Source organism: Phyllostomus hastatus, unplaced genomic scaffold (genome assembly GCF_019186645.2).
Source record: "Phyllostomus hastatus isolate PE091 unplaced genomic scaffold, TTU_PhHast_1.1 phas_contig_30, whole genome shotgun sequence".
NCBI lineage: Eukaryota > Metazoa > Chordata > Mammalia > Chiroptera > Phyllostomidae > Phyllostomus > Phyllostomus hastatus.
The window spans coordinates 6,437,550-6,461,950 of record NW_025333841.1 but is presented as its reverse complement, the minus strand read 5'-3'; the positions used below and the strand labels follow the sequence as shown (position 1 = coordinate 6,461,950).

General features: G+C 43.2%; 1 protein-coding gene across 4 annotated transcripts in view; it reads right to left on the bottom strand.

The window, feature by feature from the left end:
• The window catches only part of FGF13 (fibroblast growth factor 13), a 528,114-nt gene that overhangs the window by 489,440 nt on the left and 14,273 nt on the right, over positions 1-24,401 (bottom strand). Inside the window, exons 1-2 of one of the 4 annotated variants that reach the window (XM_045839431.1) lie at positions 11,506-11,712; positions 10,245-10,459 (exon numbers count right to left, since the gene is read on the bottom strand). In XM_045839431.1, the coding sequence (XP_045695387.1) occupies positions 10,245-10,293 (49 nt within the window). In that variant the 5' untranslated portion in view covers positions 10,294-10,459; positions 11,506-11,712. Of the gene's footprint in view, positions 1-10,244; positions 10,460-11,091; positions 11,221-11,505; positions 11,713-24,401 lie in introns of those variants that run through there. The other 3 variants (XM_045839429.1, XM_045839430.1, XM_045839428.1) reach the window with 3 other exon arrangements.

The following is a 24,401-nucleotide window of genomic DNA, read 5'->3' as shown; positions in this document are numbered from 1 at the left end:
TGTATGAATCTGTAGATTTGTTTCTATGGCCAACAAGCCTTCTAAAAAGAACCCTATAACTTGAATAATTAATATAAAAATCACTACAATTTTACTAATATTATCAATATCACCATTGACCAAATTCTATTTTCCAAGCATTATCTCATTCCATCTTTAAAATAAGCCTAGGAGATAAATGTAAGTATCTCCATTGTGAAGAAGCTTAGAAAGATAATTTTCCCAAAATCACATAGCAAATAGTGGAGGAAATTAGATACAAACCCAAGTTTCTAAAATCCATGCTTTGAACCATGTAGCCACTTTTACTTGGAAGATGGCCCATTGTAAAGTGGGAACTATACTCCAAATTAAATTAGCAATATTAAATTCAGATGGAATGTTGGTATCATTCTGAAGGCTTCTGGTATGGTTTGGAGTTTACTTATTATATCATTAATATCATTATATATCTCAACTGTAGAGAAAAGAGAAGATACAAATAAAAACCATACATCTTCTATAGCCAACCACCCAGAGATTCTTTTTGGTTTCGAGTCCTTCAGAATTGATTCTAAGCGTGTGTGTGTGTGTGTGTGTGTGTGTGTGTGTGTATACAACATGCATTTATTTTTCTATTTACAGAATTATGCATGCATAGATATATCTTTATATGTGCACATATCTGTATATGTACATTTGTAAAATACAACTGATGTTTGTGGAGCTCAGTGAGAAGGCTCTTGAGGCCGTACAGAAAAACCTTTCACACTCACAGGCACGAAATCACCAGCTCTCCTTTGTCACCCTCAAAACTCAAGTCTACCCCTAGTGCACACACTAAAAATGATGGTACAGATTTAATCATATAGAAAAACATTCTAACATGTTGTTAAGAGAATAGAGCAGGTTATATAGTATATACTATATGATCTCACACATACACTTGAAGAAAATTATCCTTGTATATGAGTGTATCCTAAAATTCAGGGGAAAAAAGACAAAGGAAAATCTTAAAAAGTTAACCTGGGAGTGGAACTCTTGGGTGATATTTCCTTCTCTATGCTTTTAGGATTTTCCCAGTTGTCACCAGTAAATGTACATTATTTTGTAATCTGAAAAAATCAATACAATGAAACATAAGCAATGTAAAATCACACAAATAAATTCCAAACAGCCCTGACCATTCTGTTCAAGACGTATCCTGTATTTTTGAACTGCTAACACCCAATTAGCATTGACCAGAAGACTGAAGAACCAAAGCTCTTGTGTTGGCCAAGCCCTGACTTCTAGGCTTTCATTGGAACCTGCCTTCCTTGTCTGCCTTTCAGGCATTGGGAGGGTGAGTCAAGTGTATGCAGAGTAAGGACAGGATGGGGTGCTTCCTGCAGCTGCCACCATCTTAGCGACACACCATCAAGGCCTGAGGACGACCCCTTCCCTGCCTGTAGCCGACAGTATCACCAGCTCAGGCCGCGGCTCACTTTGCAGCGTCCCCATTCAAGCAGGTGGGGCCGTGGGCATCTCAGGCAAGTGGCTAAACCCTCCGCTGCCTGCCGCCACTGCCTGCAAGGGAGCTTTGTCATGCCCAGTGCTCAGCGGCTCTTCGTCAAGTTTCACCTTTGGTGACACAACTTTTCCGTGTTTCTTTTTTAGGCAGCTGCCACATCACGAGGCTAATGAGCACACTGAGGTTTGTAATAAACCCGCCTGCCAGACCCACAGTGACTGAGGGACGCTGGTTAACCTGACCGACTGGTCAGCGCTGCTGTCTGGTTTCCAGCTGGTCGGGAAATGCTCCCTGAAATGAGAGCAGCGAGGAGCGCCTGGCCCTGCTTCCAGGAGACTGGCTCACATTGTTCCCAGAGCTCTGAAAATCACTTGCAAATCCAACAGCTCTTGGAAGTCTTCATGTTCAGTAAACCTCCCAAGGGGAGAGGCAAGCATACATATAGACAATCAAAGGCAAAACAAGCAGGTAAATTCACGATACTTTCAAAGTCATGGTTGAAAGAAGATTATGAAAGTATCTGCAGGCATATTCAAGAACTGAACTCAGCCTGCCTTCTTTAGGTTGTTTACTTCTACTTTTAACAGCAAGATAAATATGTAAGTACTCAATCTGTTCACTAGCCCACAGTTTAAGAAGAGTAGAAATGCTATCTACATCATTTGAGAACTGGGTTTTACATTTGTTGTTAAACTTACCTATCACCATGCAAGAGATACGCCACTGTTAATTACGGCTGTTAAACATAGATTCTGCAGCTCAGAGAAACTACATACTTCCTAACTTTGAGAATATAATTAATATGCTTGCTCAAAGTGTATGTCTCTGTTAACAAGATATATTTTGGGAAATATTATCTAACTGAAGGCAGCATAAATAGTGTAAAATATAAAGCTCACACTTTTTTCCCATTTAAAATGAGTTATATAATAAGTGGTGAAAGGATTCTTCTGTGGAAGAGGGGGAATGTCTTTTGCTGAAGTTAGTACTGCTATCAAAGGAAAAAATCCAGAAATTGAGAACCCTCCAATGATCCTGCATACCCTAAGGAACCACACTTAGTTAAAGAAAACCACTGACATCTGTTGACAAGAACAGGAACAGAAAAGGAGAGAAGGTGGCAGAGAGGGACAGAGGGAGGAAAAAACAGGTGGGATTGAGAAAGACAGAGAAGGGAAATGAGACATAATTCTGATGAAAGACAGACTCAAAACATATGCTGTGTAATGGGAAAAAATAAACAATCGGAAGTTTTACTTAGCAATGAATTAAGAGGAAGTGCAGTCTTGAGAACAGGTGAAACAAGCTCCCAGACACAGTTCTGGAAAAAAAAGTACTATTATTTTCAAACTGACGGATGCTTAAATCTTAAAAGTCACAGTTATGGCCAAGTGAGGGGCAATGAACATCGGAAAGCAGAAAGTCAATGTCCAAGGCCAAAGAGGGAGGAAAGGGCACCCCTGAAGCAGAACTGGGTTGTTTCATCTCTGCACGAATGCCCAGGCCCAGCACAGTGCCTGGTATGCTAAATCCACCCAAGAAATGCTGAGAGATCTGTTCAGCTGCACCAAGACAACAGCCCTGGAACACTCGTGCATGTAAAGGTACACGCTTCCTAATTGTGTCCCCATTGGAAAACCAGAAGTAATTTTGTCTTTGTGCAAACCTACATTAGAGAAGAACCAGTTGTGTTGCCTAGGGAGGCAGTATAACAAAGTGGTTAGGAAATGAATTTGCAGTCAGTGAAACCTGGCTCAAATTGTCACTCTAATCTTGCTAGGCAAGTGACCTCTGGCTGGCCTCAATCTCTGAGATTCAGTTTTTGCATGTGTCAAATGAGAACAATAATAGTGTGTATAGCTGTCCTCCAGAGATTGTTATGAAGATTTCATGAGATATTTCATGTGAAATACCTGGCATACAGTCAGTGTTCAGAAAAACTATTATTTTTAGGACCGCAATCAAAATTCCTTCCCCAAATTATCTAAGTGTCAGAAAGTCAACCACAGACATTATTAATTCCTTAGGGTTAAAGCTCTGCCTCTGGCAATTATTAGTTAAAATGTAAATATCCCCAGGCATGTTCAGATTAAGCCACAGTGAGTCACTGACAGAGACGTTCTCCGTCACACAGCTTTCTGATAGGACAAGAAACTGGAAGTGAGTTTTGACATGTGCATGGTACATGCATTACACAATTATTTATTGATTGTGCAATGCCAAGCACTATGCTAGTAATTTGCAACCCACCAGCTGTGTGACCTCATACAAACTACATAATCTCTCTAAGCTTCCATTTTCTCATCTGTAAAGTCCCTAAGTACTAATCACTACTTCATTTGGCTACCATGAGGATTAGATAAGATATATGTAAAGATAATATGTGTCTAGTAAATAGTAAATGCTCGAAAATTCAAAAGTGACTATAATGATAACTATAATAACCATAATCATTATTGTTACTATTATAAATGAATAAAACATATCCCCGCTTCATGGAATTCCCTCCTGACTAGATCATTCAACAAATGCTCCTAATGTGGGCCAGGAGGGGGTCTTCCAAGAAACCAGAGGACAAGACAGTATGCTGAATGGAGAGACGGCTAGGTTTCAAAAACAAAGAATGCATATTGCATGCTTCCATTTAAATTAAATTCAATAGCAGGCAAAGCTAATATATAACAGAAATCAAATAGTAGTTGCCTTTGAAAGGGGAATGACATGAAAGGGACATGAGAGAACTCCCTGGGGTGATGAAAATATTTTGTATATGGATTTTGTTGCTGATTATATGGGTGTAAACATTTGTCAAGTGAGAGGGACGCTTTCGATTTGGGCTGGTTACTATATATAATCTGCAATTCCAAAAAAGGAAACAAGTTCATACTATTTTTTAATTGACTTCTTGCTAATTTGGCCTCTGATCAGGCCTGCCTTTCACCCAAATATTTTTTTCCTTCTTCCCAGACCCTACTACAGACAAGATCCAAAGAATAGGACAGACATGTACAGCTGAGAACTCTTTTGGGTCAAATAGTAATTGTCCAAACCAAAGCTGAGGTCTCTGCCAAAAGCTGACAGTAGGCAGGACAAGCAAGCAACCCAGCTCAGCCTAGCCCCACAGTACCCCCTAGAATGTCAACCCAAACCTTACACTAGCAGTTAAGCCTGAGTTAAAAAGAATCAGCAAGGACAGACACCTAGTGCCCTCTCCCCTTTGCCTGTGGGGAAGATCATCAGCCAGTGATACTAATACCATTTCAATTGGAAAATCAGTGCTAACAGTCATTTCAAAGGGCAGAGGCAAGAGCAGGGTATGGAGACTGCTCTGCAGTAATCTTCACACACAGTAATTGTAATCAAAGCTTTGTTTCTCATAAACCCAGGTACTTAATCAAACAGCCCTTCACATTTCCATTGTGCCCCAAGAATCAAGAACTTCTCTCTTTCCTATTACAAAGCTCACATTTTCAGGGTTAATGCCCCGGAAAACACCTCTTTAGAGAAAAAAAAAATGTCTATCCATTTCAAGGAGAAATTAGACCAGCCGACTGGAATGATGGTCATAATGATTATTAACTATATACGATTTCACTTTCTTGGGGAAATTAGTGTATTTACCTAGAAATCTACACCCCTGAGAAAGGTTTCTTCAAGATATGGCATTCATAAAAGTGGTAAAATGCGACATTTAAAAATGTCAGAAATCTGAATCAACTGAGTTTGTAGAATTGATATATAACAAATAGGTAAGGTAAATTTTGAGTTGGTAAGGACTGACTAAAATGAACCACATCAACCAGGACAATGAGTCTGAAGTCCAGTCCTCAGCCTGTGCTGAGAAATCCCAGTGTTGACATGTCTTCTGGATAGAGAACTGTAACAGTGAAGGCAGACAATGATTTATGCGGATGTTTGTCTTCCCTACTAATTGCTAAAACCATATTATGTGCCCAATCTTCACATCTCAAAGATCATGTTGAACTTTACAAGGTAATAGTCATGTAGGATCCCCTCCACTCACTGTACTTTAATTCATGTATTTTTTTTCTCCTTGAATTATTTAATCTCAGCAATTATTTTTCAAATTTCTCAACTCTAAAAATATAAGCCATAATGAAGCAAGCACTAGAAATCCTTTTTTATTGAATGTATTTGAAGAGCTGCAACACATTCTGGTTGTTCTGTTGATTGTAATTCCCAAAATGAGGAGTTGATTTGAACATAAAACAGCACAGCTGCAACGAGACCTGGAATGTTAACAGTTTCATCTCCCTACTCACTGCCTCAAAAATCAGCACTCCAGCTTAGCACCCAAACCCAATTCTTTCCACAGTTCTGATCCTGTTCTTGAGGCCATCTGACATTTCCTTGCTCTAGGCATAAACCTCAACCCCTTCCTTCAGCCCACAGCTCACTTTCTGCTTCTTACCCAGTCCCCAACCCAACATTTATTCCTACCCCAACCTCACCTTTATCTCCAGCTCGAGGATACATCCTAACCCCTTTTAATGATATGAACTGCACTAGAAAGAGACTTAGAGGAAGCAGTACTAAGTAATGGAGAGGATACAGTACCCCTAACCCATGTCCCAACTTGCTCCCCCTTTGAGCTTCAGCCTCTGTCAATGAAGAAGCTATGCACTGCTAGAAATGATAATGAAGGGGATTTGGGGGCACTGTGCACTTATCTTGTGTACTGATTCCCAAGAACACACTAACATTTCTGATCACAGACCTCCCTGGCCACAACCCCTCACCAAGGCTGTGATCACCACCTTCAGTCCAGAAGAAAATATGGGGCTTACAACATTGCATAAAAACACTGGTCCATGATGATTTATTCACAAGCTGAAAGAACAAGTGCCTGCATGAGTAATAGGTAGATTATGATTGCTAGTTTTTAATAAGCGGTCACCAACGTCATGATTTCTTGTGGTTAAAACACCTCTAAACACCTGCTTCACCTGGCCCAAGCCTGAGAGTGACATTTGCTGGATGCTATTACAGTAACCCACTAAGACCAAGATGATCTTTGGGAATGGCATTCAATGTTCAAGAAGTGATATGCTGGCTGCATGACCACAATGCCCTGTCCTTCTTAGGTATGATTAAAGAGGCCATTAGAAAAGGCCAGGAAGTGAGCAGAAAATGAGCCATGCCCATAAATGTATGTGCCAACAGCTGTGCAAGTGGCTGGTTTCTTGGACTATGCCTGGAATTGTCCTGCACTGCCCAGCAGCCAGCAAGCATAAGCCCGGCATGCTGCTGGTTCCAGCAGTCCCACTGTGGCTTTGAAATTTGCTAGGTGTGATAGCTTTCTGGCTAAGTACAAGGGAAAAGGTGATAGGAAAAACACACCCAACTCCAAACAGGTAGCTACATACAAACCAAATGATAGTTTTGAAATCGAGAATTGTCCAGCAATTTTACTCAGTCCAGAAATTATCTGGTTTTATCTGTAGCAGGCTACACATTTTCCAAATGCCACAGAAATACAGTTGCAGTAAACCAGACACAGCCTTAACTGTAAGCTTTTCCAACATAGAACTGCTGAAAGGATCTTATGTGACAAGGTAGAGAATAGTGAGTCAAAGCTAAGAAAGTATCTGCTTGAACAAACAAATGTTATGCTTTGTTTTTCACTGAAATGGAAATAGGTCCTCCTATTCAGGACCTAAGTGCCCCAAAACTATATATACATGTGCCAATTTCAAAGTTTATGGGAAGCCTAAGTAAATACACAAAAGATGATTTGCTGTACAAGGGGCCATAATAACAGTTTCAAAGATAATCAAGATGCCCTCCTCCCTGCCACAGAGGAGAGAGTCTGTCTTGGCCGGCTACATAATTGAAAAGGTTATCCAAAAGATCGTTGTCCATCACTGGCCTTAACCTCCAGGAGTTGAAGAAAACATCATTTAAAGAGAAAATCGGCAATTTCTATGCTCTAAATGCCCTATTTCACTAAACAGCACAAAATAATTTACTGATTACCTACTACCTGTGTTTTAAAAACTATAAATGCTGTAGTCTGTGATAGTCACATATGTAGTTATGATAGGCTATTGGAATAAACCCCAAATGATGGGGTGGGAGGCTGAATTTAAACAAGCAGTATACTCTTGAAAACATTATGAAATTCATTCAAACGGTTATAAAGTTATTTTATTTGATTCAATCATCTGTGACACCACTGTTGAAAATCAAACATGTGGATATTCAAATTAACTATTAAATGTTCAATCCTATATCTTGCTATGTTTCGCAGAGTGTGCTCATGAGTCCCTTAGCTTAAAAAAGTTTTAATGACCTATATATAGGAAATTTATAAATAACCAAACCTCTTCATAAAGATGGTCAATGTACTTTACTGACTAAAAATATCAATAAACCTGGTATTTATCATCTCTAGCACAAAAAGTAGTGTTTAAAATTTAGTGACAGAAGATTTTAACATCCTTGAAAGGGAAAAATACGACTATCAGGCATTCACGATTTTGAAAACACTCTACATTCAACAACCAACAGGAAAACAGAGATGAGACACCCACTCTTAGCAGCCATAAGATTCCCATCTCTTCAGGAAAGTCAATTCCTTCTTAAAAGTTGTCTTATAAAATTACTTTAATTTATTCTAATTGCAACCATAATTCCAAATGCTAATTACAGAATTCCTACAGAGAGGTATTCAGTTTCAGATGTGGTGAGTCAACATAAGAAAATATTATGACATACAACTAGAAAAATTTTCATTATTGAGCTACAGAAACTTGCTGTAATACTTCCAGATTTAATCAGTTCTGGACAATTGCAAATCATATTCCTAAAACAGCAATTCACTTTCTGTGAATGAATTTGATTTTAGAGTTCTCTTAAAGGTAGCCTGAAATAAAGTTTAGGTAACCACCTGATAGAAATCAGAATTCAGGAACCAAAGTTCCAGAAACAAACTTGAAATACAACCAGATTCAGAAGGGGAATCACTTGCCTAGATCAATTTGGTGGTACAATCTTCAATTGCATTTACCTATACTAGCCCTCAGTGGGAAAAAAAAAAACATTTTAAAGACCCTGAAGTTGTGTTCCCTTATTATATGAATGCATTAAAGATGCATTACAATTAGGAAAGCTCTGGAAATGTGCAGAAGTTCTCCTTTCCAAATGACGGTTTCAATTAACCTGTGAGCATCAAATAGCCAGCCGGTCTGAGAGGTCTGAGGTGTTGAACTCTAGCCTTGAGCCAGACTGGCAGCAACACTGATCCCTAGGACCACAGACCTAAACTCCCCATAAACTCCCCGAGCCTTTCGTCAATGCTTTGCCTAGTTGGAAGAGAAACGGTTCCATTTAGTAACAAGGATGGAGGCCTTGAGCTGAATACTTTGACAACTTTCCGCGGGGGAGGTCTGGCGCTGCCCTAGAATCTCCCGGGGAAAGAAAGCTCTGAAACATGGGGAGAGGCGAGAAGGAGGAGAAGAGAAAAAGGAACAGGGAAAGGAGTGGGAGGGAAGGGGGGCCAAGGCTGAGAGGAATCGGGGCCCCATGAACGAAAGCTGTGCACACCCCCCTCCCTCTGCAGTTCCACTTTTGTAGTGTGGACTCGGTGTGGGTCGCTGCGGTTCCAGCAGATCCAGTCCATCCCAATGTCTGCTTTGTGGCCATTCTGGACACTTGCACCCAAGGCATCTGCCTTTCCCCCCACTGCTCTACCACACCCCCTCTCTGTGCCTCCCTCTGTACCCGGATTTTCAAGGATGCTGTCTCCAGTTTACTGCCAGAGCTAAACCGGGTTTAGCAAGACAACAGCTAGGACGGGCCGGCGTGGGGGCCACAGGGACGCCCCTTCCCTCTCCTGAGTTTTCCCTAGCCTGAGTCCTGCTCCGCCGCGCCTCCCAAGCCCTCCATTGGGAGGCCCCAGGCCGAAACGCATACTCCAGGGAACAGGCGGCCAGGCTCCCCGGGCCAGGTGGCTGAACCCCAGAAAGCGAAGGGAGGGGACTTTCCTTTCCTTGGAGGCCCGCTCCCGCTGGGCACCAGTGGCAAGGGGACCACAGCCTTTGTTCTCCCGGGGCTTGGCGAGGCTGCACTGCTGAGGCGCAGCGCGGGCGGCGCTGGGGCATTGGGAATGCTCACTTTTGCTCATGGCATGTGGAAGGTTGCAAGCTCCTGTCCTCTAAGGAGGAGGCTACAGAGTTAGAGAGTAGGGGGCGTGTGGGGGAAAGAAGCGTGGGGGAGGGGTTTTGCGTCTTGGCCAGGCTCTTTGTTTGCTTGGGGGGCGGGGAGAGGGGGTTGTAGGTGGATCCGGGCTTGGGTTCTTACAGTGGGGCAGATTCCTGAGTATGTCACCATGTTGCACCCGCGCAGCACACAAATGCACACTCGTGCACTCTCACACACATGCACTCAAACAAACCGTGTGCCAGCGGGTAGCAGGCAGCCCTGTACCCGGCGCTCCGGGCTGCAGCAGCTTCGGCTGCCCGCAGCGCCGCCTCCGAGTGTCCAGAGGGGGAGTGGAAGAGGCTGGAGGCATTCGCGGGGCGACAATTCCACGAGGAAAGAAGGAAAGTGGTGCAAACACAGACCCCCCCCCCCCAGCGCCCCTGATTCGTCCTTTCTCGCCCAGGGTTGCAGAGGTCATGGGCAGCTTATGCTCTGGGAGAAAGGCCGGGAGCCGTGGAAGGGCGGAGCGCACTCGAGGGGGGCGAGGAAAACCAAGCGAAGGGAAGCAGGCTTACTCGGCAGGCAGGCTTACCCTTAGAAGCATCTTTCTCCTCTTTGGGCTTGGTCACCTTTCCACTCATAGATCCCAGCTTGCTTCACAAATTTCGCCCAGGAGACGGAAGTCCTCGCCGAGCGGGCCGGACTTGGGAGAGTGCTTAGGGCGGCAAGTCTTGACCGAGAGCTCCCCTCGGTGTGGCTTGGGGCGGGATCCGCTTTCCCCCCCACCGTTGCCACCGCTGCTGCTGCCTGTGAGAGAGTGGGGAGGAAAGGAAAGAGGTGAAGGAGGAGCCGCTGCTGCCACCACCGCAAGCCCCAGCGGCCGGCCACGGGAGGAGCCGCTCGCCAGCCTTAAGAAGTGGAGAGACAAAGCGGCGCTCTCTCCGCGTCCCTCGCGCGTCTCTCCAAACCGCTCGCCCGCCTGCTCGCGTGGAGCCACACTCCCAACCCCGGGGCCGCCCAGAGGGGCAGCCGGCACTCCTCTGTTCTGCCGCCGCCTCCCGGGCCGCGGGCCGCGCGGGGAGTTGCCTGGGTGGGCTGCCCCGCGCGCCAGCGGGCTGCTTTCCCCCCTTTCTCAAGCCACAGCGGGCCGCCAACTCAATCAAAATAAAAGCCGAAGGACAGTTTTAAAAAAATCAAAACAAAGACGAAAATATTCATTTAAAAATAAGGAGCCTCTCCGAAAAGGAAATGTTTGAACATGTGATAAGCAACGTGTGAGCCTGTTACACCGCATAACCGCGCACCTCCTTGCCCGCGGAGAATCTAGAGGGGAGGGTCGCACCTTCCTTCTGTTCAATCAATTCACAGGTTCATATTATTTTGCTAAAAGGGGGGCCCGAGTTGCTCAAGGCAGAGGAGCAGGGACCGCTGGCCCTTACCTGCTCTCTCTCCCTCACTACACCAACACCCCCTCAGGGCTCTCCTGTTCCCTCGCTAGCACTCTCCTTCCCAACAACTCTCGGGTCTCGGAGCTGTGACTCTACACGGCGACGCCTTCTACATCCGCGGCAAAGTGTGGGCTCACGGGGAGCGGGGGCCGGGGAGGGCGGGGCGGCACGCAGCCGCCAGTCCGCTGTAGTAAAGGGAGAGCTCGCCAGGGGCGCGCGGACGTCAGCCGGCGGGTTGTCAAAACCCGGGTGAGCCCCGCGGAGAGCAGGCGAGCGTGTCGGCCGGACATTCCCCAACCCCTTTGGGGCACGCAGGGCCCATGGGCGCTGCCGGAGTGCACTCGCACTGTCAGCGGCCGAGATCCAAGCCCTGCGACCACCCTACACCCCCCTTGCCCCCGTTACCCCTCTGCTCCCAGCAGCTGCGGTCCCCGCCGCTCTGTCCAGCTCGCTCTGGTCGCCACCTACACTTTGGGAACTCCGCTGTTGGCCACAGCCTGCAGCGATCAGTGGAATCTCACTCCAGGAGTCGGTGACTTCTCTCCTCCAATGTCCAGCTGCCCAAGTTGAGATAGCCGGGATCTCTGTGAGATGGGCGCGCTGGGATCTGGGTGTCACTAGGGCACCCAGAGAAACTGACAACAGCGGCTGCCACCTCCCACCCCCACCCCCACAAGCAGGCCCCTCCTCCTACAGCTGGACGCTCTGGTTGGCAAACTGCAAGTAGAGTGCCCAACCCAGAATGGCCAACCCCATGCAAACGGAGTGAGGTGGGACTGGGGCGAGTACTGGAATAAGTACGTATCGCCTGGGACACACTAGTCACAAAACATATGTAAGGTCCCTGAATATTTCAACTAGAAGGAAAACTGCTCAGAAAATGTGCAAGAGGGGGAGGACTGAGATGGAGAAAGAGCCAAACAAAGACAAGGAAGGACAGGGTAGACCTGAGGCGTCCTGGGAAACCCTTTTCCCGATGGCCTTTTAGCGGCGCACCTATACCTGGAAGCCTGAAGCTATGATGAGGGACTGGGATGGCCACTGGCAAGACTCAGAGTCATCCATTAATGAGGCCATGGGCTCCAGACTGGCAGTGGAGAGGCGGCATCCACTCCCATGCAGAAAATCCGTTTCCCTTCATCCCACCCAACCCCAGACGCTCCTTAATTCAGTTTCGTTAATGGCATTAAACAAGGCGAAGAAATTATATAGATGGATTAGTCCTATTGAATCCCAGGCGGTAACCCAATTACAAGAGCCTGCTGTGGCTTTCAAGACCAGAGAGTGGTCTGCCCGTTGCAGCCAGCCTGGGCCTAAAGGTCGGCAACCCTCTAAATGAAATTTGCAGCCTCTGTCCTAGGTCTGGGAGGAACTCCAGGCCTGTTTTTCTTATAATTAATATCTAATAGTTAGGAGGTTGATGACACAATGTGATTATCCAACCCCAGATTAGACCATTAATTAATATCAGCACTGCAGTGGGGGGAAGGAATTTCTCTTCAAATGACTGGAATTCAAAGGGAATGGAGAGTCAGGTGGTTTTAGAGAAAAGGTAGAGGGGCAGAAGATACAGTCCTTAGACAGCTTACACCCAATAATAGTCAGTTACCATGGATTTAGTGCCTACCCTGTGCCAACCAGCATACTAAATACTTTACATCGTTATCTTATTTCATCCTCACCACAGGCTTAGGACATGTTGAGACTTTGTTATTTCCATTTGACCAATGATGAAATTGAGGTTCCAGGAAGTTAATCAACTTGCTGGTAAGTGGTAGAGCCTGGATAAAACATCAGGAGAGCCAGGATAGAAATCAGGTGGGTCTCTTTTTAGACACTGCTCTTCTGTTAAGTCACATGGTCTCTCAACATTCCAACTGGCCTCTTGAAAGGAGGTGGGAAGCACATTTTCACTGGACTTATCTGCCAATCCTAAACTCTGAGATCTTTTTGAACTCCCTTAACTCAGCACGTTCTAAAACACTCTCTCCCCCCCCGCATTCTCTCTCTCACTCCTCCTCTCCCTCCCTCCCTCCCTCCCTCTTTCCTTTCTTGTATACACATAACATTTGCTTTTTCCCCTTTACCCCAGTAAGCAACAAGAGTTTCTTTTAGGAAAAAGTCAGTCTTTGTCTTGGGAGATCTTAAGGATCATACTTATGTCTATCCTGCCTCAGCTTTCCTGCCACATTAAATTTTCCAAGAAAGTTCTCTGCACAGATCAGAACTCACCCCACCACTCCAAGCAATATCACTAATGGCACCTCCAACAAGTGTAACTTCCTGCTGGAAGCCAGATATCTTCCTGTTCATTGAAGGAAACTAATAGTTGACATATGACTAAAGCTAGGTTAGTTAATATAATTGAGGTGAGTTGAAGAGAAATATACTTGGGAGTATTAGTGGACTCTGTCCATGAACACAAAGAATAAGTCAAGTATGGATCACTTTGCTACCTGCAAAAGAAATAATCAGAAGACAAAGAAAATAAACACTTCACGCAAGAAAAATATAGTGATGTGTGTCCATATGGGGAAAAATCAATGATATCATAAGGGCATTCATGGCACAGACCAAAGAATATGAATATTAAAGTGTCAGGTCAAGCAATCTCATCTAAATGAAGACCCTGCTAAGGAGGCCACCAGGATTCTCTTGTGAACAGAAAAGGGGCTTTCCCCTCTTCAAAACCCTGTGAGATGTTTAATATTGTATGAAAAGAATGTTGGCACTGCCTCAGAAAAAGGCATGCTCCAGTCTCCAGCCCCCAAGCTACTTGGTAATTTGGTATGGTCAGCTGGAAGGTTTGACATCTGTGAGAGGGCATTAGGAGAATGGTCTTTTCCCCACCACCAAATGCACTCACTCTTTTATTATTAAAAATATTTTTAAATTTATTTTTAGAGAGAGGGGAAGGGAAGGAGAAAGAGAGGGAGAGAAATATCAATGTGTGGTTGCCTCTCATGTGGCCTCCACTGGGGACCTGGCCTGCAACCCAGGCATATGCTCTGATTCGGAATCCAAGCAGCAACCCTTTGGTTCGCAGCCCACATTCAATCCAGTGAGCTACACCAGCTATGCCTGGACTCACTCTTTGTTTAAAAAAAAAAAACTGATTTATTTCTAGACAGAGCGGAAGGGAGGGAGAAAGAGAGGGAGAGAAACATCAATGTGTGATTGCCTCTTGAACACTCCCTACTGGGGACCTGGCTCAGAACTCAGGCTTGTCCCCTGATGGGAATCCAACTGGTGACCCTTTGGTTTGCAGGCTGACACTCAATCCACTGAGCCACACCAGCCAGTGCCAAACATTTATTTCTCACAGTTCTGGAAACTGGAATTCTGAGATCAGGGTGCCACCATGGTTGGATTCTTCATAAGGGAAACTCTTCTTGATTTAAAGATGGCCTTTTGGTTCAGTGGCCAGTGCTCAAGCCACTAAGTCACACCAGCCAGGGCCAAATGGACTCACTCTTGAGGCATCAATAAAGCCCTGGCTTAGTCTGTAGCAGTTCCTTTTCCCCACCTAGATCCTTCTGCCCTGTCCCACTAGGGTGAAAGGACCTCCACTTTTCAGTATAGCAATTTGCACTACCTGATCACTCCACTTTCCTCTGCCCTGTCACTATGGTAAAATAGTCCCATCCATGTTGTGTCTGTCCTTGCTATGGGAGAGAACTCCAAACATCTGATAAAACTTGGGACACAACTTCTGTGCAGATGAATAACCTAGTCCTGGAATTAAATCAATATTCTATAATAAAATGCTGCATGGCCACACCTCTAAGAGAGCTGGGGTTATTTTTCTGGAGTAAGGGGCAGAGGCTTAAGTCTTTGGTATGAAAGTGGTAAAGATCCCAAGAGTCTCATCCTTAGTCCTGTGTCTATTTCATACCAGTGCCCAAAATCCCTCCAGACACCAGACTCTGGATCCTATGTTTTCTCGTCCTCTCCCAGCTCTGAGCAGTATTTCTGGGCAAGATGCCACGAGGTTTCAATGTCTGCACTGGAGGCTCCCATTGGGGTAAGTGGGGGCACAGAGGACAGATACAATTTGGGCTTTTTTCCTGGCAGGTTTGGACTAGCTGAGTATAGTGCCGTTGTCATCAGGCAAGACCAAATTAGATGTTTTAGTGACAAGACTGCTTCTCACTCAACCAAATGTGTTCTTCATTTGGGGAAAAAAAAAAACACAGCAGAAAGCCGGTCCAAAAAGAAGCAGCCTGGCATAAACTACACTCCCAAGGAGGGTACCTGAGCTCAAGAAAGGCCCACTGGACTAAGATCTGGACATTGGAAGTCACTTTAATTTTAAGCTCACGTCTCAGCAATGTGAAGCTTGAGATCCAAATACTAGAGGGCTCTGCAAGGATTCATTTCTGATTCAAACCCTACAATGTTGATCAACATCACAATTTAAGATTGTTTTCTACTAGAATCTCAGGTGACCTGGTGAGTTTCTGTGAGATAAGCAATGGGTAGGATAATCTCCACAGATAGTAACTGTGGCATTTAGCTTCCACCTGGCCCTCTTGGGATGTTTGTTTGGGGAAAGCTAGGCTCCAGGCATGCAGTGTGCGTACCCTGAGACCATAGTGCTAGAGAGTTTACATCTCGGATCTCCAGCTGACAGCGCTAACTGAGCTCCTGGACAACAGCCAGTGTTGACCGCCAGCCAAGAAAGAGACCCATGTTGGATGTCCAGCACAGGCAAACTACCAAATGACTGCAGTCCCAGTTCACATCTGACTGCAATCTTGTAAGAAAACCCCTCAATGGAGAACTCAATGGATCTCATCTCAAATTCCCAACTCACAAAATTATGAGCAAAATTAAATGGATAATTTTAGCTGCTACACTTTAGGGTTAATAAGCTATGGAAGAACAGGAATAGTAAATGGAATAGTGACCATCAATTTCTCCTAAACCTGTATGCATATGCCACTCCACCCTCTAGAGGTCATGTCCTGATGAATCCAAGCTGGCCTTGTGACTTGTTTTTACAAATAGAATATGGCCAAAGTGATGCTATGCCAGTTCCAAGCCTAGCCTTTAAGAGACTTGGCAGCTCCATGTTCTCTCTGGGGGAAGTCAATCACCATGTAAGAAGGCAGACTCTCTAAGACCTGTATTGTGTGGGAGCCCAATCTGGCTAGATGGAGAGACCATGTGAAGGAGAACTGAGGAACCAAGCTGATGGTAGGAACCAAGGCTGTAAACATAGGACCCCAGAAAAGCCATCAAAGTCCCAGAGATTCAAGCTATGAGGCTCTAGACTTCACGGAGCAGAGAAGATCCAGTCTTGGTGTGCCCTGTCCAAATTCCTGACCCACAGAACTATGAACAAAATGGGGTTTTTTTGAGCCACTAGGTTTTAGGGTGATTTGTTATACACAGCAACAGATAACTGAAATGAGAATGCTAGAATGACTCTTGCACTAAGCTGTCTCCATTTCTTGGTCTTCTATAGACTAGAATGGGACTTTAGAGCGAGAGAAGTTATAAGAGAAATGTCAATGATTTTCTCCAAAATGGCTTCACACTAAGACCTTTCCAATCTTGGATGGACCTGGAGTATATTATGCTAAGTGAAATAAGCCAATCAGTGAAAGACAAACACCATATGATCTCACTTATATGTGGAATCTAATGAACAAAATAAACTGAACAAAGTAGAAACAGAGGCATAGGTACATAGAACAGACTGATAGCTGTTGCGGGGGTGGGGAACTGGTTGAAAGAAGGTGAAGGGATTAGCCAAAGAATGTATATGTGTGACCCATGGACATGAACAACGGTATGGGGACTGCCTGGGGAGTGTGGGTGTAGATGGGCAAAGTGGGGTAAAGTGGGGATAACTGTAATAGCATAAACAACAAAATATAATAAAAAATAAATATTAGCCTTGGCTGGTATAGTTCAGTGGATTAACTGTGGGCCTGTAAACCAAAGGGTAGCCAGTTTCATTCCCAGTCTAGTGCACATGCCTGGGTTGTGGGCTAGGTCCCCAGTTGGGGGTGTGTAAGAGGCAACTACACATTGATGTTTCTCTCCCTTTCTCCTTCCCTTCCACTCTCTCTAAAAAAAATAAATAAATAACATCTTTATAAATAAATTAATAAATCTTAAACTAAAAAAAGAACACCTTTCCAATCTACATCAAACATATATGTGATTTTCTGCCTCCTGTGAAATTGAACATTTGGACCATTGTAGTGTGATGTTAGGATGTCTGTAAGGAATAAACATCTTTAAATATTTTGCCACTTTCTTCTCCAGTGAATAAGAAAACGATGAAATAGAGCTTGTTCAAGGATCTACTCTAGCTCCAAAACAGGGAACACATTGGGCAGCATCGGTGCTCCATCCAGAATCCCTATCAGTGCACATCATTCAGAAGCTCCTGTGTCAAGAGGAATGGCTAATCAAAAGTGGTCTTTTCCTCACAGCATGGTCCTGATTCTCTATACCAGAATCAGAGGACCGAGTCACTGTCTGTCCCAGTAAATAATACACACAAAAAGACCATGGCCTCAGTCAATTTCCAGAAGATTTTCAAATCCTGTTCTTGCCTCCATTATAGTGGATTTACTGACAATACTAACAGCAAACACTTCAAGGAGAAAAAAAACTTATTTCTTGAAAATTTCTTGGGTATAGTGGTAAGTAGCTAGCACACTTTCATTTGCCCACAGTTTGACTCCTCAATGAGACTGTAAGCTATTATATGACAAGTACTGGGTAAGACTCTTCTAAGACTAGTCCCTCCATGCCCACCCCATGGTTTACACAGTGCCCAGCACATCAAAGTCACAGTAAAGAGCCTCATCATTGTAACACCATTTATTTAATGTACTAGGTTTCTTGCTCTGCACTAAATATTTCTCCAGATTATGCCATTCTACACTCTAAGCAACCCTCTGAGTTAGTGACTATTATTTTCTCCATTTTCCACATAAAGAAACTTGAGAGGTAAACAACCTATCCAAGATCACAGTAAACAGGAGCATCTTAGACTGAGACTGAAGGAGACCTTCTGCTTCCAAGGTCCTTGCTTTTTCTACTATATGACATTGCATATTTTGTAAATATTATGGAATAATTAGTGCCTCTAAAATTTCTCCAAAGATAAAGCCAAACATTAGAGCAAGAGCAGAGATCTCAAGGCTTATAGGGCCTTCATTCATTTCCTGGCAACATGTGACCCTCCATGAAGTAGACATGGATGGGTGCTGTTCCAATTCCCTTTCCAGGAAGAGCTTGCGGCCAGTTGTGGGGAGCAGTGGGGTCAGTGGGAAGCCTCCACCTGTCAGCTCCTTCAGGGTCTGTATCAAGTGTAGAATCCTGGCCTTGCCTGAGGTCACCTTCCTAAAGCAGCCCACATCCGGCAAGTGAGCAAGATCTGGCTACTTCAGATCAACATAGGCTCTCTGACAGACACTGCTCTCTCCATAGCTCCCCATCTGATTGGCCAAGGCTTTGCTGGTCCTGCTGCACAATGTAACTTCTCTTTCTGCTGGATCCTGCCACCTCACCTTTCACTTCACAGTTGTTGACTCCTAAAGAACAGACTTCACAACAAACTCCCTTTGCTTTTAAAGATGCCAGCCTGAGACTCCTCTCTCTTTTTCTCTCCAATTGTCTTATTGCCCAGGATTTTAGAAAAGAGAGATTCTGAGAGTCTACCTCTTCCTCTAGCCACTTAAGTGAATTTCACTGTGTCACAGGTGCTTTTTGCCTCTGACCTCCCCATCTTTGGGAAATTGCCTGGAACCTACTTTGAGGCCTGGATTTACACATACCAAAGAGCCCTGATACCCAGCTGATACTGATATGACTGTTACATTTTAGGGAGAAAAGAGTCATTTGAAGATAGTTGAGAAATATCAAGCTGAGTTTCTAACAATGAGACACTTGTACCTGCACTTTTTTTGACTTGAAATTGTTTGTAACCCAATGGGTGTGATTTACCTGGTGCAGAATGGATAGGCACCAGACACATGGTCTACATGACTATATCCATCACACTGCTGGTGTCACTGGACCTACCAGACTGCAGCTAATTGTGATCTTCTCTAAGGAACACTCCCTGCTCGGTTTCCTACTTCTGTAATTCTTTATTTTTCTCCATTCCACTTGTGTCAGTGCAGCCTCCTTTTTCCCATTTCATGTTCTTATCCCCACTCCCACTGCTGGGGTCCAGCAGGACTCTATTACTCCCCTCACCCACATTTATTTATAGACACAGATAGTAGATTGGTGGTTGTCAGAGAGGAGAGGTGTTGGAGGACTGGATGAAAGAGGTGAAGGGATTAAGAAGTATAGATTGGTCGTTACAGAATAGTTATGGAAATAGAAAGTACAGCATTGGGAATATAGTCAATAATATTGCGATAACTACATATGGTACCAGGTGGATACTGGAAATATTGGGGGGAACACTTTGTAAAGTATATGATTATCTAACCACCTATACTGTATGCACAAAACTAATATAAAATAATATTGAATATAAACTGTACTTTTGACAAAAAATATATATTGTCACCCTTCATCTATAAATACTGAAAAAGGCTGGAAAGGATCATTTTATCACTCAGGTTCCCAGAGTCAGTAAATAGCACTAGCAAGATGTGAACCCAGGTCTTTCTGTAGCAAAATGCTATGCACTTTGTACTGCCATATGCTGACACAGTCAAGAAGACTTACCTAACAGTCTTGGCACTGGTTGGCGTGGACCAGATGATTCTCAAAAAATGCATGACTAGTCAGTAAGTGATGGTCTGGCTTTGGTGTTAGCAAGGAAGATAACTCTGAGACCAAAATTAAACTATGCCAGTCAAGAGATCTATGCTATTGGGACCCAGTACCCAGAAGTCCTCTCCAGGGACCAGTTTAGCCCTACCAATAATCCTGTATTGCTACACTTTGGTTTTCCAGCTGGGGCACAGTGATAGAATGTCTGTTGTCAGCTCAGCTACTACTGCCACTTCTGAAAAAGGCCAGAAATCAGGTTACCCAGAAGACACTTCCTTATGTGGCTTCAGGTTTGAGTTTGCTGCTGAGAGAAACTCATTGAAGTCTTGGAAGGTGGGAGTAAAGCCATTAGAAGTCATTATTATCAGAAGGCTGTAACAGCCCACATGGCCTAACAGATCTCTCTATGAGCTCCTACTCCCTGGTCACCTTTTGCAGCTAGACCTGATGCCTTTTCAGAATTCATTGGGGTGAGATCTGGCTTCCTCACCCCCAATGCTTCCAGTTGAAGTCATTAGAGACATATGTTTGATCCTCTTGTATGAACCTTCTCAACCTTCACTCTCCTAGATCCTCCCAAGTTGTATGAGCATATTGTATATTTAAAACATCTTTTATGGCAATATTTTCATGCTATACACATACTGATACAGATTCCACCCCACCTGGAACCTCACTGCCAGTCAAGTGTTACTATAAAGTGACGCCCTGGGAAATCATGTAACTAAGGTCCAGTCACATAAAGGCCCCCTTTTTTTTCCTTCATAAACCACAGAAGATTTTTGGAAGATGATAACCTAATTCATGAGTTGTTTCCCATTCCTAGTTCCTGGCTGCTTACCCATCCTCAGCTAAATAGCTACTAAAGCCTATGGAGAAGAACTGCATGTGAGTGAGGTCCTAGACATTGTGGGAGTTTCAGGAGAAAGAAATGTTCTCACCCTGGCTGGTGTAGTTCAGTGGACTGAGTGCAGGCCTGTGAACAAAAGGGTGGCCAGTTCGATTCCCAGTCAGGGCACATGCCTGAGTTGCAGGCCAGGTCCCCAGTAGGGGGCACATGAGAGGCAACCACACATTGATGTTTCTCTCCATCTCTTTCTCCTTCCATTCCCCTCTCTCTAAAAGTAAATAAATAAATTAGCTCTTTCTTAAAAAAGAAAGAAAGAATTGTTCCTGAGCTTTCTCTTTAGTGCTGAGCAAAGTCTGGACCCAGGACCAGAAAATTCCAGCACAAGGATAACCAAGAGGTTGGGGAAATAATATCAGACCATTTCTTCACACTCCTACATCCCCAAGGGGTCAAGAAAGAGTGAACTAAAGCAGCAGACCAGGTCAATTAAGGAAGGAAGAGGCAAGGAGACCTTGGAAGAGGGTGGCTGCCTTCAGGTACTTCATTCCCACCATTTGAGGGTCCACTAGCACTTGGAGGAGCTCTCAAAGATCTCTTTCATAGTGAGCTGACCCTGATAGGCTGACAACAAAATAGTATATAGCCAACTGTGCAAGTTCAGCCATGCAACCAGAGGAAAGTTGAGTAGGCAACGCATGTCTAAAAAAATAAACTGATTGGACAGACAAATGATAACTTGAACAATAACAGTAATAACAGCAAAATAGAACATATACAAAGATTCATGTGCAGCATAAAAAGAGACTTTCTGGAACTACAAAATATGATTCCTCAAAGAAAGAGTTCAGTAGATGAACTGAATAAGAGGGTGATCACTGCTGAGACCCAAAATAGTGACCTTGAAGATCAAGTGGAAGAAGAGTCACAGAGTACCAAGTCAAAAATACCAGGAGAGGGAAATCAGGAAGGAAAATATATGAGACTTGTAGATCCTGGAGAATGGTAAGTCTTCTAGAAGAAGATGGAAGAGACAGAGGGAAAGGAAGTAATTTTCTCAACAGATACTACAAGAGAGATTTTCTGAGTATAACAGTGATAGAATTTAAATAAATAATTTAAAAGATGACAAAATAACATTGAAAGTTAAGAAATACACTGCTAGAACACCACTGGGTCAAAAGTGAAATTACAATCTATAAAGCAGTAAAAAAGACAAATTTATTCTGAAACCTATCTAGCATAATGAACGCTGTACTCAGAAAAAAAATTACATTCTTAAATGTCTTCAATATTAACAAACAAAAATGAAAAGGTAAAGGAACTTAGTATTCATCTTAAGATATTTGGGAAAACCACTTGGAAAAGGTTTTAACAATAAAGAAGCTGGAATTAAGAAATAATGAAAAATTGTTCTTTGAGAAGACAAAACAGATAACCCTCTTGCAAGACTGATTAAGGGAAAAGAAAGAATAAATATTGACAAAATGGGAAGGGAGGAAGTACACACCAAGAATTAAATAATTATAACATGATATTACATTAAACTCTACAGCAGCAAATTTGAAAACATAGAGAAAAATGATTTTTTAGGAACCAAAATTAACCTGACAAGAAGTATCAAATAGGTTAATTATCAAAAAAGAGATTGGAAAGGTGAATTAAATAGTTCTGTTAAAAAAGTAGTCATAACATATTGGTTCATAGACTCAGCCAAAAGACTGCTCAACCTAATAAATGAATTTGGCAAAAGAGTGGGATACAAAGTCAATATCCAGAAATCAAAGGCATTTTTGTATACCAACAATGAAACATCAGAAGCAGAAATAAAGAAAAAATCCCATTTTATATAGCAAAAAGAAAAATAAAATACCTAGGAATAAACCTAACCAAGGAAGTAAAAGATCTGTATTGAGAAAAGTACACAACACTGAAGAAAGAAATCAAGAAAGACACAAACAAATGGAAACATACTGTGTTCATGAACTGGAAGAATTAATATCATCAAAATGTCCATACTACCCAAAGCAATTTACACATTAAATGCAATACCTATTAAAGTACTATTGGCATATTTCACTGACATAGAACAAACACTTCAAAAATTTATATGAAACCATAAATGACCCTGAATAGCTGCTGAAATTTTGAGAAAGAAGAGCAAAGTAGGAGGGATCACAATACCTGATACCAAACTGTATTACAAGGCCACTGTGATCAAACCAGCCTGGTACTAGCATAAAAACAGGCACATGGACCAATGGAACAGAACAGAGAGCCCAGAAATAAATCCAAGTCTCTCTGGTCAATTAATATTCAACAAAGGGGGCAGCAACATAAAATGGAGTAAAAATAGCCTCCTCAACAAATGATGTTGGGAGAACTGGACAGCTACATGCAAAAAAATGAAACTCAACCACCAACTTACACCATACACAAAGTAAATAAATTCAAGGTGGATAAAAGATTTAAATATAAGCCATGACACCATTAAAGTCCAAGAGGAGAACATAGGCAGGAAAACCTCAGATATTTCACGCAGCAACATTTTTACTGATATGTCCCCTAGAGCAAGGGACATAAAGGAAACAATAAACAAATGGGATTTCATCAAAATAAAAAGCTTCTGCATGGCTAAAGAAAACAAGATTAAAATAAAAAGAGAACCAACCATATGGAAAAGCATATTTGCCAATGATGCTTCAGAAAAGGGTTTAATCTCCAAAATATATAAAGAACTTACATGACTCCACTCTAGAAAGACAAGCAACCCAATTAAAAAATGGGCAAAGGACTTGAACAGACACTTCTCCAAGGAAGACATACAGAGGATCCAGAGACACATGAAAAGATGCTCAGTATCGCTAGCTATCAGAGAGATGCAAATTAAAATCACAATGAGATACCACTTCACACCATTGAAAATGGCCACTATGAACAAAGCAACAAACAAGTGTTGGAGAGATTGTGGAGAAAAAGGGACCCTGGTGCACTGTTGGTGGGATTGCAGACTGGTACAACCACTATGGAAAACAGTATGGAATTTTCTCAGAAAACTCAAAATGGATCTGCCTTTTGACCCAACAATTCCACTGCTAGGATTATAACCTAAGAACCCTGAAACACCAATACAAAAGAACCTTTGTACCCCAATGTTCATAGCAGCACAATTTACAATAGCCAAGTGCTGGAAGCAACCCAAGTGCCCATCAGTAAATGAATGGATCATAAAACTATGGTACATTTATACAATGGAATTCTATACACCAGCAAGAAAGAAGCAGCTCCTACCCTTTGCAACAGCATGGGTGGAACTGGAGAGCATTATGCTAAGTGAAATAAGCCAGGCAGTGAAAGACAAATACCATATGATCTCACCTTTAACAGGAACCTAAACAACAAAATAAACAAGCAAGAAAAATATAACCAAAGACCCTGAAATAGAGAACAGTCTGACAGTGTTCAGAGGGGTGAGGGGAGGGAATTTCAGGGGAAAAGGGGAAGGGTTTGCAGGAACTAATATAAAGGACACTTGGACAAAAACTAGGGGGGTAGAAATGGGAGGGAGTTGGGGAGGGCTGGGAGTTGGGCTGAGATAGGAGTAAAAGACAGAAAACTGTACTTGAACAACAATGAAAATAAAATAAAAAATAAATAAAATAAAAATAAAATAAAATAACATAAAATAACATATTGG